The 17,810-nt window shown below is 42.2% G+C and overlaps 1 protein-coding gene across 1 annotated transcript in view; it reads left to right on the plus strand.

Moving 5' to 3' along the window:
* The window catches only part of LOC130296428 (delphilin-like), a 132,719-nt gene extending 118,022 nt beyond the window's left edge, over nt 1–14,697 (plus strand). Inside the window, exons 15-17 of the mRNA XM_056547927.1 lie at nt 9,029–9,132; nt 10,615–10,698; nt 13,395–14,697. Of these exons, the coding sequence (XP_056403902.1) occupies nt 9,029–9,132; nt 10,615–10,698; nt 13,395–13,505 (299 nt within the window). The 3' untranslated portion in view covers nt 13,506–14,697. The remainder of the gene's footprint in view (nt 1–9,028; nt 9,133–10,614; nt 10,699–13,394) is intronic.
* Nucleotides 14,698–17,810: the final 3,113 nt, after the last annotated feature.

Consider the following 17,810-nt stretch of genomic DNA (forward strand, 5'->3'; position numbering starts at 1 on the left):
AATCCGCACGGGCACCGTGAGACGTGGAGAAGCAGACTTAGAACCAAGAGACGCCACACCCACGTGAGCTGGGTGCGTGCGTGCGTTTCCCAGACGTGGAGGACGGATAGGGCAATCCACCAAGAAATGCTCGGTACTGGCACAGTAAAGACAGAGATTTTCTTCCCTACGGCGATTCCTCTCTTCCTGGGTCAGGCGAGACCGATCCACTTGCATGGCCTCCTCGGCGGGAGGCCCAGGCGTAGACTGCAAAGGATGCTGTGGGAGAGGTGCCCAGGGATCTAAGTCTTTTTCCTGGCGGAGCTCTTGGTGTCGCTCAGAAAAACGCATGTCAATGCGGGTAGCCAAATGGATGAGTTCTTGCAGGTTGGCAGGAATCTCTCGTGCGGCCAGCACATCCTTGATACGACTGGATAGGCCTTTTTTAAAGGTCGCGCAGAGAGCCTCGTTATTCCATGATAACTCGGAAGCAAGAGTACGAAATTGGATGGCGTACTCGCCCACTGAAGAATTACCCTGGACCAGGTTCAACAGGGCAGTCTCGGCAGAAGAAGCTCGGGCTGGCTCCTCGAAGACACTCCGGACTTCAGCGAAGAAGGACTGGACTGTGGCTGTGGCAGGATCATTGCGGTCCCAGAGCGGTGTGGCCCAAGACAAGGCCTTTCCTGAAAGAAGGCTTACTACGAACGCCACCTTAGACCGTTCTGTAGGAAACAAGTCCGACAACATCTCCATATGCAGGGAACACTGAGACAAAAATCCACGGCAGAGTTTAGAGTCCCCATCAAATTTGTCCGGCAGGGACAGGCGGAGGCTAGGAGCGGCCACTCGCTGCGGAGGAGGTGCAGGAGCTGGCGGAGGAGATGGTTGCTGCTGTAGCAGAGGCAGAAGTTGCTGTAACATGGCGGTCAACTGCGACAGCTGCTGTCCTTGTTGGGCAATCTGCTGCGATTGCTGAGCGACCACCGTGGGAAGGTCAGCGAGACTTGGCAGCGGCACCTCAGCGGGATCCATGGCCGGATCTACTGTCACGATTCGGCTTACGGGTTGTGGATCCGCTGTGTCAGCGAGGGATTGGCGTGGACCGTGCTAGTGGACCGGTTCTAAGAGGCTACTGGTTTTCACCAGAGCCCGCCGCAAAGCGGGATGGTCTTGCTGCGGCAGTAGCAACCAGGTCGTATCCACTAGCAACGGCTCAACCTCGCTGACTGCTGAGAAGGCGTGGGACAGAAGGACTAGGCAGAGGCAAAGGTCAGACGTAGCAGAAGGTCGGGGGCAGGCGGCAAGGTTCGTAGTCAGGATGGATAGCAGGAGTTCAGGTAACACAGGCTTTGGACACACTAAACGCTTTCACTGGCACAAGGCAACAAGATCCGTCCGGGGAGTGCAGGGGCAGTGATCAGATATAGTCTGGGAGCAGGTGGGAGCCAATTAAGCTAATTGGGCCAGGCACCAATCATTGGTGCACTGGCCCTTTAAGTCTCAGAGAGCTGGCGCGCGCGCGCCCTAGAGAGCGGAGCCGCGCGCGCCAGCACATGACAGCAGGGGACCGGGACGGGTAAGTGACCTGGGATGCGATTCGCGAGCGGGCGCGTCCCGCTGTGCGAATCGCATCCCCGACGGCCATGACAGTGCAGCGCTCCCGGTCAGCGGGACCGACCGGGGCGCTGCGGGGAGAGAGACGCCGTGAGCGCTCCGGGGAGGAGCGGGGACCCGGAGCGCTAGGCGTAACAATGATGTTTCTTCTGAGGGTAGCTTGCTGCCCCCTGTATGAAGGGCCCCCCTTTAGGTAGTTTACCTTTATAGGGATCCTTCATACAGGGGACAGACTACTTATAGGGACAAACTACCTTTAGGTAGGGTCCTATCTACAGGAGGAAAGCTACATAGAGGGGGGAAGGCAGACTACCTACCTGGGAGAGATACATTCTGGCAGGGTCCCACCTACAGAAGGGCCCTAACTACAAGGGGCAAACTACCAAGGAACAAGCTACCTTTTTTTTTGGGGGGGGGGGGGGGGGTTCTACCAATAGTGAGCAATGCACTTACAGGGGGTAATTTATAAAGGGGGCAAACTACTAACAGGGTGTCCTACCTGCAATGGGCAAGCTACCTAAGGGTTAAAGGGTCCTACCTACAGATGGAAAGTTATCTTGGGAGTTCCCAACTACAGGGAGCAAACTATCTTCAGGGGGTCCTACATGCAGGGGGAAAGCTACATACAGAAGGTCAAGCTACCTACAGGGAGACATGTATAGAAAGGGAACAGAAAAGAAAAGAGGCGCTCTCTAAGTGTAAATGTTTCCCAAGTGGTTGTCAGATAATGCACATAAGCTGATTTGTGCTGTCAGAAAAAATAGCGAGATTGCACACTCACCTTTCAGTGTTGCGCTGCAGACACAACACTGTGAAGCGCATGGATGAGTGTATATACTTAAATAAAAACCTTGTAGCAGCCTTGCGTCCTGGTCCCGGTCATCGAGGATGGCGGTCTAGAGAGGTGCGCACCCCTAATCAATAAATCCAACGGGTTTATTGATTAAAAGATATGCAGAGACTTTCTCTGTATATCTTTTAATCAATAAACCCGTTTGGTTTTACCTCCGCTGCCCTCCATGAATTTGTGACAGGCAGCCACCTTGCAGCGCCGGAGTGCACACCTCTCCATACCTTTAAGCTACCTACAAGAGCAGACTACCTTAAAGTGGGTCCTTTCTACAGGAGTAGTTTCCCTGTAGGTAGGACCAGCCTAAAGGTAGTTTGCTCCCTCTAGGTAGGACTCCCTCCACAAACGTAATTTGCCCACCTGAAGGTAGTTTTTCCCTTCTAGGTACGACCCCCTTTCAAAGATAGCTTGCATTTGTAGGTAGGACTGTCTGAATATATATATATATATATATATATATATATATATATATATACTCACCTTGACTTCCTGGCAGTCAACTCCATCTTTTCTTACTTCTTCATGTGGCCACTAGAGGCCAGATGCATCTCTACTATGCTGACATGCACAATGACTTACTCCCGGAGTAAGAGACACTTACGGCCCCTTGTGGCCTCAGGCAGCAAAACTAAAAGCATGAAGCCTCTAGCAATTTCACATCCTAGGACGCGCTAGGACATCTGCAGCATTGCCAAACCACAGGTATCCTAGCACATCTTGTCAGAATCTTCTCCATTGGAATGCCGCAACACTCCTGTGGGGAACCCTTGACTGGCTGGACCAGATGATGCAGTGGGCTTATAAAATCCACAGGCTGAAGGTTTCCCACCCCTACTTAATATGGAAGGTATTCCAAACTTAAAGTGTACCTGTCAGATTCCACACACAAAAAAAAGTAATAATAATAATCCTTGCCATGTACATCTAATTTTTATGCCTCTATCACCAATATTTATTTAAAAATATCTATTTTCTTTAGCTCACAGTGTTAGAAATCCTCACAGGAGTAGGGGGCGTGTCCCTCCCTTGTGGTGGTGGGAGGTGATTGGTGTGTCTGCTCATACAGCCTTGTCCATGAGTCATCTCTTTTCCATGATTCATGGACAAGCTGATGCTGCTGCAGGACTGGTTAGTGTCCCAATAGGTATGGGGACCCCTAGTGGGGGGATTTTCAGGAGCCATTTTCTTTATTAAATATTTTTCATTTTTTAAACAACCATATTAAAAGACAATGGCCATGATTTACTTAGAGTGTGTTGCTGGGCGCACACACCGCTGCAAGAGGGATTCACCACGGTCTCCATGTTGAAAATAATTAGGGTTATTCTATTAATAAAAAGTGACAACGCGTTTTAAGAGCTCCTGCTCTCTTTCTCAAGTCATAGAGAAAGAGAGCAGGAGCTCTCGAAACATCTTGTCACTTTTTATTAATAGAATAACCCTACTTATTTGCAACTCGTAGTCCGTGGTGAATCCTTATTGAAGCGGTGTGCGCCCAGCAACAAACCTGATTTTTTCCCCTGTTGGATCCCCTCCAGCGGTTTCAAGATAACTCATTTAACCAAGAGATATAAGAAGAGATTTAAAGACCCAAAGTTGGGAAGCCCATAAGAGCATGTACCTCACGAAACATGATTTTTAGGCACCACTATGGGGGGGGGGGGGGGACTTTTGCACCCTACTCAGTCAGCACATGCCCCCTCCTGCCACCTACACTATAGCTCCATGATCCTTACCTACCCCTGACAAGAACAGATGCCCCATTTGATCCTGGTCATGTCATACCTGCTGTGCAATAGTGTAAATGCTGCTTCTGATACAGTCACACTGTGGCCCCTTTATCTGAGTTGAAGGGTTAGGGAGAAGTGAAATGCAAACACTTCAACATCCTTTCAGTTCCCAGTGGACTTAGTCCTAATCTTATAAAAATCCAGAGAAATAGAGCAGAAGGAAGAGATCATGTCACACTCAGGGGACGGGACACATTATTTATCCATGAGATTTAGATGACCTGATTACATAAAGGATATATTTAGTCCTGTCTTACCATAGACCTTGTGGGGAGAGTTTATAACTTTATCCATGTTGTGTTAAATATCCAGTAATAGTAACATTTTATATTATCATGTATTCACTATTATAAATATTGGTAGTAGTAGTATTCTTAATATTAACCCATTATCCTGGTATGCCCTTGGGGCCTTAAAGGAGAACTCTGCCCAAAAAAAATATTTTGCCAATATGTCCAGGCTGCCATAGCTAAAATAAAAAACCTTAAAGGAGTACTATCGTGTTTTTTTTTTATTATTTATTAACCCTCTGTGCCCGGGCTGCAAAATGAAACAAACTTTAACTCACCTTCCTACGTTCCCTCGTTGCACCGATATCTGTGTCCCGTTCTCCGGTCCCTTCTCCGGGACATTGCTGTGGCCAGTGATACACTGAGCAGAGTGGGACTCACCATCCTGCAGGAAGTGGAAAAAGACAGGGACCAGAGAATGGGACACCAATATCGGCACAATGAGGGAATGTAGGAAGGGGAGTTAAAGTTTGTTTTATTTTGCAGCCCTGGCACAGGGTTAATTAAAAAAAAGCACCATAGTACTCCTTAAACTTCCCTTCTGACGATCCCCAGGTGCTGCTGGAATTGCTCTCCCTTCCCCTGGCAACGGTCTTTTTCCTGCTTTTGGTGCCCGACGCATCACACAACACTCAGCTAATTGCTAGCCACAGCAATGTCCCGCCTCAAATCGTGATAGGTTGAAAAGGCAGTGTGGTGTAACAGGCCCGGGCACCAGGAAGAAGGCCGGGCCCGTGCCTATTACATGACATATTGTAGGATCATTTTTCCATCGTTGCCTTCCATGTGTTGTAACCTTTTTTTATTTTTTCGTTGAAAAAGCCATATGATGCTTTCTTTTTTGAAGGACATGGGGATTATATATCTTATTGGATAATTACATTTTACTACATTGGCATGATAGAAACATTTTAAAAAAATTGGATGATGCTGCAGGTAAGCAGAGCACAGATCCTCACATGCAGCTGTCACAATTTGACCATGGCTTGTGAAGGATTAAAGGGATCCGGTGGAAACATTTTTTTTTTAATCAACTGGTTCCAGAAAATTAAAAAGTTAAACAGATTTGTAAATTACTTCTATTAAAAAATCTTAATCCTTCCAGTACTTATCAGCTGCTGTATGCTCCAGAGGACATTCTATTCTTTTTGAATTTATTTTCCGTCTGACCACAATGCTCTCTGCTGACACCTCTCTCCATGTCAGGAACTGTCCAGAGCAGGATAGGTTTGCTATGGGGAGTCAGTACACCTCTTCCATATACCCTTTTATTACTTTATTAAAGGACATTAAAATTGGGTACATATCTTCAGAAACATATTATCAGGAGTCCGGGCTGCCTGTATGGCCTATATATACGCTTGCTGCAACCGAAAACAAAAAAAACGTCCCATTCCATAAGAAAACAAAAGTTGTTTTATATTGTATCCATTGTAATATGTCATGTTTTTATTATATTATTATGCCAATATCATTATGATATATCATTATTTATTATTTTGTAATATAATAAGTTATCATAAACCTTTTAAATTATTTGACGTCAAGACTAAATTTAGTTAGATACCCAATCTCACAAGCACCAAAGTAGGTCTTTTGCTTATTAGGCCCCATTCATATCCCATTTTGGGGCTACATCGCAAAGCTGAGACAAATATTGTGGAAGCATCCTGTAAAGATATAGATCCAAATAAACCTGATGAGTGCTGAGACCTGTACATTGCCATATTACGGATTTGCAATTATTTCAGAAGACTTAAAAAGTAGGAAGACAATGTAAGAGAGCAGCAGTAAACGCTAGCAGAATGCTTGGATGTATAGGGAGAGGTATAAGCAGTAGAAAGAGTGAAGTGCTCATGCAACTGTACAGAAGACTGGTGAGACCTCACTTGGAGTATTGTGCGCAGTACTGGAGGCCGTATCTCCAAAAGGATATAGATACTCTAGAGAGGGTTCAGAGAAGATACTAAACTAGTACATGGACTGCAGGATAAAACTTACCAGGAAAGGTTAAAGGACCTCAACATGTATAGAAGAAAGAAGAGACAGAGGGGATATGATAGAGACTTTTACATACATAAAGGGAATCAACACGGTAAAGGAGGAGAGCGTATTTAAAAGAAGAAAAAAACTACCACAAGAGGACATCGTTTTAAATTAGAGAGGCAAAGGTTTGTGCAGTAATATCAGGAAGTATTACTTTACTGAGAGAGTAGTGGATACATGGAATAGCCTTCCTGCAGAAGTGGTCGCTGTAAATACAGTGAAGACGTTTAAACATGCATGGGATAAGCATATCCTTCATATAAGATAGGGCCAGGGACTATTGATAGGATTCAGATTATTGGGCAGACTAGATGGGCCAAATGGTTTTTATCTGCCGACACATTCTATGTTTCTATGTTCGTACACCACCGCCTACAGAAGTGCTGACAACCACTCGTACTACAAACCAAAGGTATATGTCTGAATAACATCAAAAAGGTATTTCATTGTATATAACGGCATACCCACAAAGGGCCCATTCACTTTAATAGACCAGATGTAGCATACTAGTGTGACTATTGGTCTTTTTCTCCATTGTGTACTTTTATTTTGTGGGACCCAATAGATTGCTAGATTATGTTTGGTCTATTAAAATGAATGGGTCCGCTGCTGGTACAACGTCTTAAACTTTTTTTTTGCTGCTATTCAGATGTACATAGCAATATATAGCCACAAAATGGGATGGGAATGGGGTCTAAGCTGTAAATTTTAGTGTCCCATTATAAAACGCATTATACAAAGTATGATGCAATTTACACTTTAAGGAAATGGCAAAACTGCTAACATAATATGTACATCGTATATAACATATAGTTTATTTGTAATACGTATATTTGTTTATATATATATATATATATATATATATATATATATATATATATATATATATATATATATATATTATTCCACCCCCAAATAAAATATTCAGTACTTAGATTTTATTTTCAGTTTTAACTACTGTGTAGGGAAATGGTAAGCAAGAGAGTCCTCAATACTCAACTGGCAAGAAAAAAATTAAAAGTATAAATACAAACCCAGATTGCTGCAAATTGTATAAAAATGAGATGACTCTGCGGACTTTGTCTCAGTCTGCACAGAAAAACTTTGCAGAAATAGTAAGTGTAAGCTGATTGTGTGTGATCCAGTGACTGGTGTTAAAACTGGAATATTTCAGGGTTCTGTTTGATTTGCTGATGCTATTTTATTCCCGTAGTATTCCCTGGCTGTTTGTGTTTCCCATGCATACAGTTGTAGTGTTACTGCGTTGCTTTGTGCAGATCAGGTAACAAGGATACGAGTCATTAATAAAGTGCACATCTCCGGGGATCAGCTCCACTCCTGACACATCTCATTACATCTAATTAAAGTGGAATTCCATCTAGTCGATAATCTTGAGTCCATATGTGGTGGGGGGGGGGGTGGAATGAAGTCCTACAGCCGAGTGTGCTTTATACAGCCCCATAAGAAGTTGTTGAAGCTGTGTGATTTCGTCTTCATTGTTATTCCTCAGTCTCCATCACACAGAGCAGAGGGAAAACTCCAGGCATAGAAAGACTTCTATTGATCCCTTGCTGTTTAGCCGTAATCGATGCACGCTGCTGTTACTGAGCCAAGGCGACATGTCACTTTAAGGCCTGTTTGCTAAACAGACAACAGTCAAGTATAATATAATTACTCTTAAGGAGCTTCTCTGGTTTATAGGAGCACGGCTCATCCAGAGAATTACGAGTGACTGAGTAATATTGGCATTGTCTTTGTTTTGGCATTTTATAAGGGCTTACTCACACTTCCGGATATGGAATCCATATTCATTTCATGTATATTTTCTGTGAAACAATTTGACAATACATTGTAATAGTCACATTTTCATTTTTCTGTGTACTTTTTATTTTTTAATGCACATAGCTTTTTTTTTCAATATGTAGCATGTTGCGGCAAGTTGGTACCCATTGCGTTTTTAGCTGGGTTGAAATTAAAATTGCATGCCCTGTTTGTGCATAAATCCCATTTGTTCCACTTTCTTGCATCCATATTTCAGCAATATCACAAACAGCAAAAAAAAAGTTAATTCTTTAATGGTGGAATACCGATGAAAACAAAAGGAACATAATAGGCTTGCATTTACTTATGGAAGTATGAATCTAGAATCTGCAAATGTTATTTTATATTTACTTATTATAATGTATCCCTTATTGTTAGCATTTTAATATTATTACCACATCATTACTTATAATTATTAGTTATTATTATTTTTTGTATGTTTTCATAAATTTTTTACTCTATAAGTTTTCTTTTATTAGTTAATACAAATTTTTATTTTATTCTTGTTATTAATTTTTGTATTATTTTATAATTATTATTTGTTGTTACTTTGTATTAGTTATTATTACATGTTCATATTATTATTGTTATTACTAATTATTATTATTTATCTTCACATTTTTCTTTCTTGATAGTTTTATCCAAGCAGTTAGAGACCATTGACCAATACCGGAAATCTTTCAAGAGTAAATATTACAAGTCATCTGTGAGTGAAGAACAGTTTCTGAGGGAGCTAAAGGTAAATAAATTTGATTAGATCTGCAATTTCCTGTGATCCATTCCCTGTCCATTTATTACTGCATTAAATGTAATTGTGTGTGTGTGTATATATATGATACAGTATACATCCAGCATTTATGGGCCCTGACTAATGCTGATTTAATAGATATTCTGGATTACTAGACTACATGTATATTAAACCTTCTTGTCAAGGTAGAGAACATCCAATTAGAGCGGTCCCAAAAATATTAACATAATGTAATGCTACTACAAATTTGGATCAAATTATGGACCTATGCTCTTCATTCCATGTGACAGCATTGCTAGGGTGTAAAAATATATTTTGGAAACTCTTAGAGGTAAAGAAAAAAATAATTAATCAAGTCGTAGATTACTATATAATATCAGCATACACCGAGCCAAAATGTTCACCATACATATTACCATCATAGTATTACTAATCAAACCCAATTTACTCTTATCCAATAATACAGATAACACCAATATCCAAGTAGGAATATTATCATCATACATATTGCTGTCATATAGTTACTAACCAAATCCTATATACTGAGAGTAATATTACCAATACCAGTATCCAAGTAGGAATATTATCACCATACATATTACCGTCATATAGTTACTAACCAAATCCTGAATACTGAGACCGATATTACCAATAATACCAGTATACAAGGAGGAATATTATCACCATACATATTACTATCATACTGTTACTAACCAAAACCTGAATACTGAGATCGATATTACCAATAATACCAGTATACAGGGAGGAATATTATCATCATACATATTACCATCATACTGTTACTGACCAAATCTTGTATATCGAGACCAATATTACTAATAATACTAGTATACAAGGAGGAATATTATTACCATACATATTACCATCATACTGTTACTGATGAAATCCCGTATACTAAGACCAATATTACCAATAATACCAGTATACAAAGAGAAGTATTATCACCATACATATTACCACCATACTGTTACTGACCAAATCCTGTATACTGATCAATATTACCAATAATACCAGTGTACAAGGAGGAATATTATCACCATACATATTAGTATTATACTGTTGCTGACCAAATCCAGTATACTAAGACCAATATTACCAATAATACCAGTATATAAGGAGGAATATTATCACCATACATATTACCACCATACTGTTACAGACCACTAACAATATATAAAGACAAAATTACCACTACCGTGACTAAACAGTATATCATCAAATATTTCCATCACATTATGAATGAGTCCCAAATATTCCTGTTATGATGGCTGGAATACAAAAAAAAACAAAACAAACAAAAACAAATAAAAACTGAAAATGACTTGTAATGTAAGGTGACTGTATAACACCATAAGCGTCTACTGCAAACTCTTGAAGTGCCCCTTCACAGATTATGCACCAAACACTATAAAAATAATTATTCTTATGCCATTCCCATATTTGTCATTCTAGGAAATAGTAGAACAGTACAGCGTGCAGTACGCCAAGCTCACTAAGGCAGCCGCTGAAATGAAGAAGCTGTATTCTGAGGTTCTGGTAAATATCACCTTTATGTATTGAGTTTCTGTAGCAGTGCTTGATTCTTGTGTGTGATGGAGGCCAGGGTGATATTCACAGGCACGAGGCCTGAATATGCCCCATTAAAATCCCATCCTGCTCTTACACCAAATTATGTGACTGCTGTGCTGCTCTGTGGACCTATATACCATACGCAGTTAAAAACTGTGCCTCCCAGTTGCTTCTGCCCAGCTTCTCTGGGTGCTGGCTATCCTCAGAATACTGTGTGCACTGCGGAAAACTATGTTCTGATGCTGGATTGCAAAATAAAAATGTTCCCTTGCTGCCCCTAACAGAGTGCCACCCTAGGCACTGGACATGACAGAGGCAATTTCTGGAAAAATTCTTCTATCCCAAACAAATCCCCAAACACGTGGGTGTGCTTTTTCAGAGAATGATGCCCTTTTTCAGGGGCTTGAGCCACTGCCCGTTTAATACCTCTTCCTTTAGTTTCCCCTTAAGTGGCACCACAGAGGAGGCATCATCATGCAAAAGGTGCCCTTAGAACACATATAAAGTAAAACTGCATGTGGGGGAGGGGATAATTTACATATGTATATGGGCTCTGCATGAGGGAGGGAATTTATATATGTATATTGGTCCTGCAAGGGGGGAGGGACAGTGCTCTTTTTTCACTTGAGCCCCTGTCCCGCAAAATGTCTGTGCACATCCCTGCAGATGGAGATAGAGGATGTCCCTTTGTTTTAAAAGGGTACTCCGCCACTAAACATCTTATCCCCCATCCAAAGGATAGGGGATAAGATGTCTGATCGTGGGTGTCCCGCTGCTAGAGACCCCCGCAATCTCACTACTGCACCGGGAGTTAATTTAGAGCATCAGGTGCAGCCCCGGAGGCTCATGGCGTCACGGCAGCACTCCGCTCATGACATTACGGCCATGCCCCCTCAATGCAAGTCTATGGGAGGGGGCGTGACGGTCGTCATGTTCCCTCCCATAGACTTGCATTGAGTGGGCGTGGCCATGACATCACGAGCGGGGCGTGGCAGTGACGTCACAAGCCTCTGCATCGCCAGTCATCCAGCACAGAGTGAAGTTCGCTCCATGCACCGGATGTCTGGGGTGCCGCAGCCGAGATCACGTGGTCCCCAGCGGCAGGACCCCCGCAATCAGACATCTTATCTCCTATCCTTTGGATAGGGAATAAGATGTCTAGGAGCGGAGAACCCTTTTAACTAAAATTGCATAGAATTGGGTTTCCAGCCAAAGGGCAGGAAGGCTTAACCCACTGCTAGAACAACCAAAGACTATCCCTGCAGCAGCATTGCATGTTGGAAGTGCAGCTTCAATGATGCTTTCTAATGGAGTAGACCTAAAATGAGCAGGAACTAAGCATTGACTGGCTTTTGCAAAACATTTGCAGTTTTCTGCAGACATTTTACTATTCCTTTGAGAAAAAAATAAGACAATGTGGAGTTTTCCACACATTTATTGCTGATGTCAAAGCTCTATATCCAAATATATCACTTCTATTTCAGCTATATCAGTTGTATAAATCTATTTATACTGCTTCCATTTACTGTGAGAGTTTCCACTCTGCAGCCGATCCCGGTGTCTTTCTGCATCATGTCCCCTATTTATTGCTATTGTGCCTATATGTATAGAGCAAGAAATCATGTGATGTTTTTCAGCACATTATCTGGTTTACATGGAAACAACCGTGGATCACAGGAGACCAGCATAATGCACAAGCAAGGCAGGAACAGGGCGGCACTTCATCAAGATGATGCCTACAGATAGCAATAGCGGCTGCCGGAGAAGATGGTTATAGGATTGGTAGATATTGCTTCAGCGTAGTGGAGGACAGACAGTAGATTGACCAAATGCAGGCACCATCACAGCACACAGGCGTTGTCTGCTTTCTCCTTGACACTCTTTAGCAGCAAAAGGGTTAAAAATGATTTAAAAAAATATCAACTTAATTGAAGTTTGTTACACTGAGCAGGTCTCCCATAACCCTTATACCTTACAAAAGACAAACGTTGCCACCAGCAGCAGCTTGTTGTTAATTTATGGCTACAATCTTGTCACAAGTTCTATAGGGCCGGTCTAATGCAAAAGGCTATGGGTATTGGTGGGTTCATGGCATCTGGGTAAACATACTCTACAACTGTTGAAGGTAGGATAGATAGGAGACCCATTGTGTCTTTGTGGTCCAAGGATCCTCAGCCACCTAGAGCCAACCCTGAATTTTTAGTAATGCTTTTTCTTGCCATATAAATCCTAATTAATTGTGTGTATCTGCTCTGAATAAATATATAACAATGACAAATGAATAATATAGCGAGCATTGTATTAAGACAATCCATATGAGAGAGCACTGGGGATATGTATTATGTCAGTGATTTCCAACCTGTGCTTTTCCAACTGTTCCAAAACTGCAACTCTCAGCATGCATGAAGTTGTATTAGTAGGTTGGGAATCACTGTATTACAAGGTCTATAATTCAGATAAAGTGTTGCTTGTAATACTACATTTCTCCTTTAGTGGGTGCTGCAGGGAAAATTAGCAGCCAATGACCCAACTAGTGCTGCAACCTAAAGTAACATTATAAGTTACCCCCCGAGTGAGTCATTAAGGTCCGATATGGCAGGTTAGGTCTGGTTTAAGCCATGACACATTACTTACCGCCATCTTGTCTTTTTGATGTCCTGCAGCAGAGGTTTGGAGAAGCAGAAGACCAAGACTCGCAGGAGCTGTTCGGGTGGATTTCATCATTCATAAAAGATTTTCAGAATGCTTATGTTGATATAAGAGCATCTCATTGACAGCCCCCCTATATATCACCTGTGACTGAGCCAGGAACCATGTCCTACTGGAGCCGCTGTCAGAACTGGAGGTGACATTGACCCCATCCTCTGCAGGTTTCATCTCTGAAGCTTCATTGTGTTTCCAGAGCTTGTGGTATAAAGACGGAGCCGATCACGAAGCTGTGGCACCAGCCATAATGCATGAACATGGTCATACAAATGCGGCTCTAGCATACACAGCACACTACATTGTATAAAGTGGGTTATTATTTATACAAGGTGATTTAAAAAGGATGGTGAAAAATTATTGCCTCAGTGTTCATAACCAAGAGAACATAATACAAATATAGCAACATGAAGAGATACACTATCTATCCATGTCTTATATGTACACTACAAATGTTCACAGTGATTTCCATTGTTAACATGGCAGATGTCTAAGAGGTAGTCCAGTTCTTTCTAGACATGGGCAATATCTCCTCAGATATGGACTCCACTGTTTCAGTGATGCGTGTCTCATTTAGACCCTGTGGTTGAGGGGGCCTATACATGGAGTCCTTGATGTATCCTCCACAGAAAGAAGTCACAGAGTGTTAGATCTGGACATAAAGGCCGCCGCAACAATCACACATCATGGTTTCCAGCGCAGCCAATCCAACATTCCAGTAGAGTTTTATTCAAGTATTGACACATATCCAAATAAAAATATGGAGGTGACCATCCTGCTGATAGACTGAATTAGACTGATCTTCCTCTATCAGTGCTATAAACCATTTCTTTAACATGTCCAGGTAGGAGCGGCCAGTGACTGGGACCTCTGCAAAAAAGAAGGGACCGTAGACTTTGTGTCTGCTCTTAAAGGGGTACTCCAGCCCTAAGACATCTTATCCCCTATCCAAAGGATAGGAGATAAGATGCTTGATCGCAGGGGTCCTGCCACTGGGGACCCCAACAATCTTTCATGCAGCATCCAGCTATCAACCACCTCCGGAGCAAACATCGCTCCGAGTCTGATGAATCACGATCACGGGACCGTAGAATCATGACATCAGGGCTCCGCCCCGTGTGACATCACTATCCGCCCCCTCAATGCAAGCCTATGGGACGGGGTGTGACAGACACACCCCCTCCGCTTAGGCTTTGGATAGGGGATAAGATGTCTTAGGGCCGGAGTACCCCTTTAACACAGAACACATTCTGATGTACTCAATAAAAAACACATGGTTTTTATAAATCAAAAATGTTATTGTTGTGGTGATTGATCTTCTCAATGAGGTGACAGGTAGCCCCAAGGAAGAACACCAGACAGTTAGCAAATTCGTCCTTTTCCACTGGGCCCTGCAAGTCAGTGCAAAAGTCCCATTGTTTCAGTTTGCCGTCTGGTTTCAGTTCCTAAAGATTATGTAACCTATATGGCTAATAATGCAAATGTTCTCATAAGATATGCCATGCCATGGTTAGTAGGATTATACTAGTCTGTCTGGTCATCTTTCTAGGACTAGCCTTATACTAGTGTTGAGCAGCATAGGCCATATTCGAATTCGCGAATATTCGCGAATATATGGACGAATATTCGTCATATATTCGCGAATATTCGCATATTCGTTATATCCTCGTTTTATTTTCGCATATGCGAACATTCGCGTATGCGAAAATTTACAGATGTGAAAATTAGCATACACAAAATTAGCATAAGGTAAAATTTGCATATACGAAAATTCGCATATGCTAATTTTCGCATATGCGAATTTTCGCACGCCAGTCTCACACAGTAGTATTAGAGCCTTCTTTACACCACACAAGCTGGAAGCAGAGAGGGGTGATCACTGTGATGTGTACTGTGAATAAAAAAAAAAAAAAAAAACGAATATTCGGAATTACGAATATATAGCGCTATATTCGCGAAATTCGCGAATTCGCGAATATGCGATATTCGCGAATAATATTCGAATTGCGAATATTCGCGAGCAACACTACCTTATACATGGCTTGAATCCTGTTCACTGTCTCTTCCAAAGTCATTGAGTGGCCTAGACTTTTCCCATGACATAAACACCCAGTGGTTTAGAGCTAATTCACCCAACGGTAAAATCAGTTATAATGTGAAGCACATTTACCAAATTATTTCCACTGGACAGTCACCACAGATCCTGTTCTTGCAAATTCCAAAATGCTAAAAGCAGTGCTGTGATTGGTTATTATGGGCAACTAAACCAGTTTTACTTTGATTTTCAGTCACCGACCATTTAGCACTGATGTTACTTTACCTACAGGCCTTTACCTCTGCACCCTCCTTTTTGAATCAACCTGTTTATTCGATTAGACTGGAAACTGAGAATATCACATCTTCTAGTTTGGCTGATATCAAAGATTTATATTAGCTGAAAACAATAATTTAAAGAGTAGCTGTCACCAAACTAAAACTTTAATATATTGTTCCTTATGTGATTATAAGACACTTTACTATTTACTTGCTGTTAAAATTCTCAACCTTTATGTGTTTTAATGTGATTGAAAAAACGGCCACTAGGGGGCTCTGTTCTCTGTGCAAGTCAAACAGTTAGTTTGGTCTTCTCCTGGCCTGGCAAGAGACTAAACTCAGGAAGTGCATGCAGGGCATGGCGAGGCACAGCTCTCACAGGCTTCAGTGATGTTGCACCTCCTGGCGGGAGCTCACACAATGTGAGCAAGGGGAAAGGTCAGGAGGGGTGTTAGAAGTAGTTAGGGAATATAATATGAGTTAGCTTACAAAATATGGTTTGAAGACAGGTACTCGTTAATAAATTAAATACAAAGATAATCGCTATGTATATGCTTTTCCATTCATATAGTAATAGGATATGCCAGTCCCTCCAAAAATCTGAATTAATAATTCAAAAGGGGACCCAATTCTGTCCTGCCTAGAAGGGTACAGTGAGCTGAAATAGTAAGAACATATTATCATTTGTGGAACAGTAAATATTACAAAATTCCATGGTAAACATCTGAGAACGGGAGGGTGAAACACATCCAAGGACAGAGTGGGCTCCCAACCCCGGTAATGTATGTTTCCAACTGCAGAGGTGCATCCCATACAGCTCTAAACAGGTTTCGCAGACAATGTAAGTGATTACAGTGCAGCTACATCCACTGACTACAGGGGGCATCTTAATCAATTAGAGTTGTTAATTTTCCCTTTTTGTCTCCACTTGACATATCTCCTGTACAGTTTGCTGTCAAAATGTCCTTGGTTCTTTGTTTTTCCAGTACCCCCCCCCCCCCTAACTATTCTCCACCCTCTACACAAACCCTACATCCTGTTGCTTCCTCCATTACTGTGCCTGCTACTACCCCAGGTGCCCTCATTAGCATTGCCAAATGAACAGTATTGGCCAAAATTGTAATAGTATACCCTTAGTGGCCTCCTCACAGTAAAAGTACCCCTTTAGTGCCCTCCTCAGAGCAATGGTGTCCTCTTACTTCCCCTACAGAGTAATAATGCATTTTAGAGCATTTACATGCAGATAGTGCCACCTAGTAACCTCTCAAATAATGCCCACTTAGTGCCCTTCTCACAAAATGAATGCCCTTTTTGTGCCCTACATGGTAAAAGTGCCCCTTAGTGTTCTTGTTATAGATGAGCGAATTTTAGAAAAATTTGATTCAGCCGATTTGCCGAATTTTCCGAAAAAATGTGGTTCAGTATGAATTTATTTGCGGCAAATCTGTATTAAAAATGGCTATTTCTGGCCCACTGAGAGCCTCAATAGGGGTGTAGAACACTTTACCTTGCTGTAACACGCATAGGGTGTGTGCTGGGTTAGTGAAATAATACTGTTATTCAGTATGACATGCAGATTAGAGGCTTCGCTATTAGAATCACTGCTGCAGAGCCTGGAGGTGACATCAGTATAAGTAGACCATATAGTGGCTGAATGACACAGCGTGGAGGTGGCAGCAGCATGAGGAGACAATATAGTGACTGAATGACCCATCCTGGAGGTGGCAATAGCCTGACGAGACCATAGGGCCTTACAATTGAAAAGATTAATGATATTTTTTAACATTTTAATTGAAGATTTCAAATAGATGAACCTAATAAGTTTTACTTAATGTGCCAGCAGCATGAGGAGGCCACATGGCGGTACAGTGACACATTCTGGAGGTGGCGGAAGCATAAGGAGACCATATAGAGGCTGAATGACACAGTCTGTAGTTAAGAACTGTTATGATTCGGCTAGCTGGATGTGGATCCTCTGTGTCAGCGAGGGATTGGCGTGGACCGTGTCGGTGGACCGGTTCTAGGTTGCTACTGGTTATCACCAGAGCCCGCGGGATGGTCTT

This window comes from Hyla sarda, chromosome 12 (genome assembly GCF_029499605.1).
Source record: "Hyla sarda isolate aHylSar1 chromosome 12, aHylSar1.hap1, whole genome shotgun sequence".
Lineage (NCBI taxonomy): Eukaryota > Metazoa > Chordata > Amphibia > Anura > Hylidae > Hyla > Hyla sarda.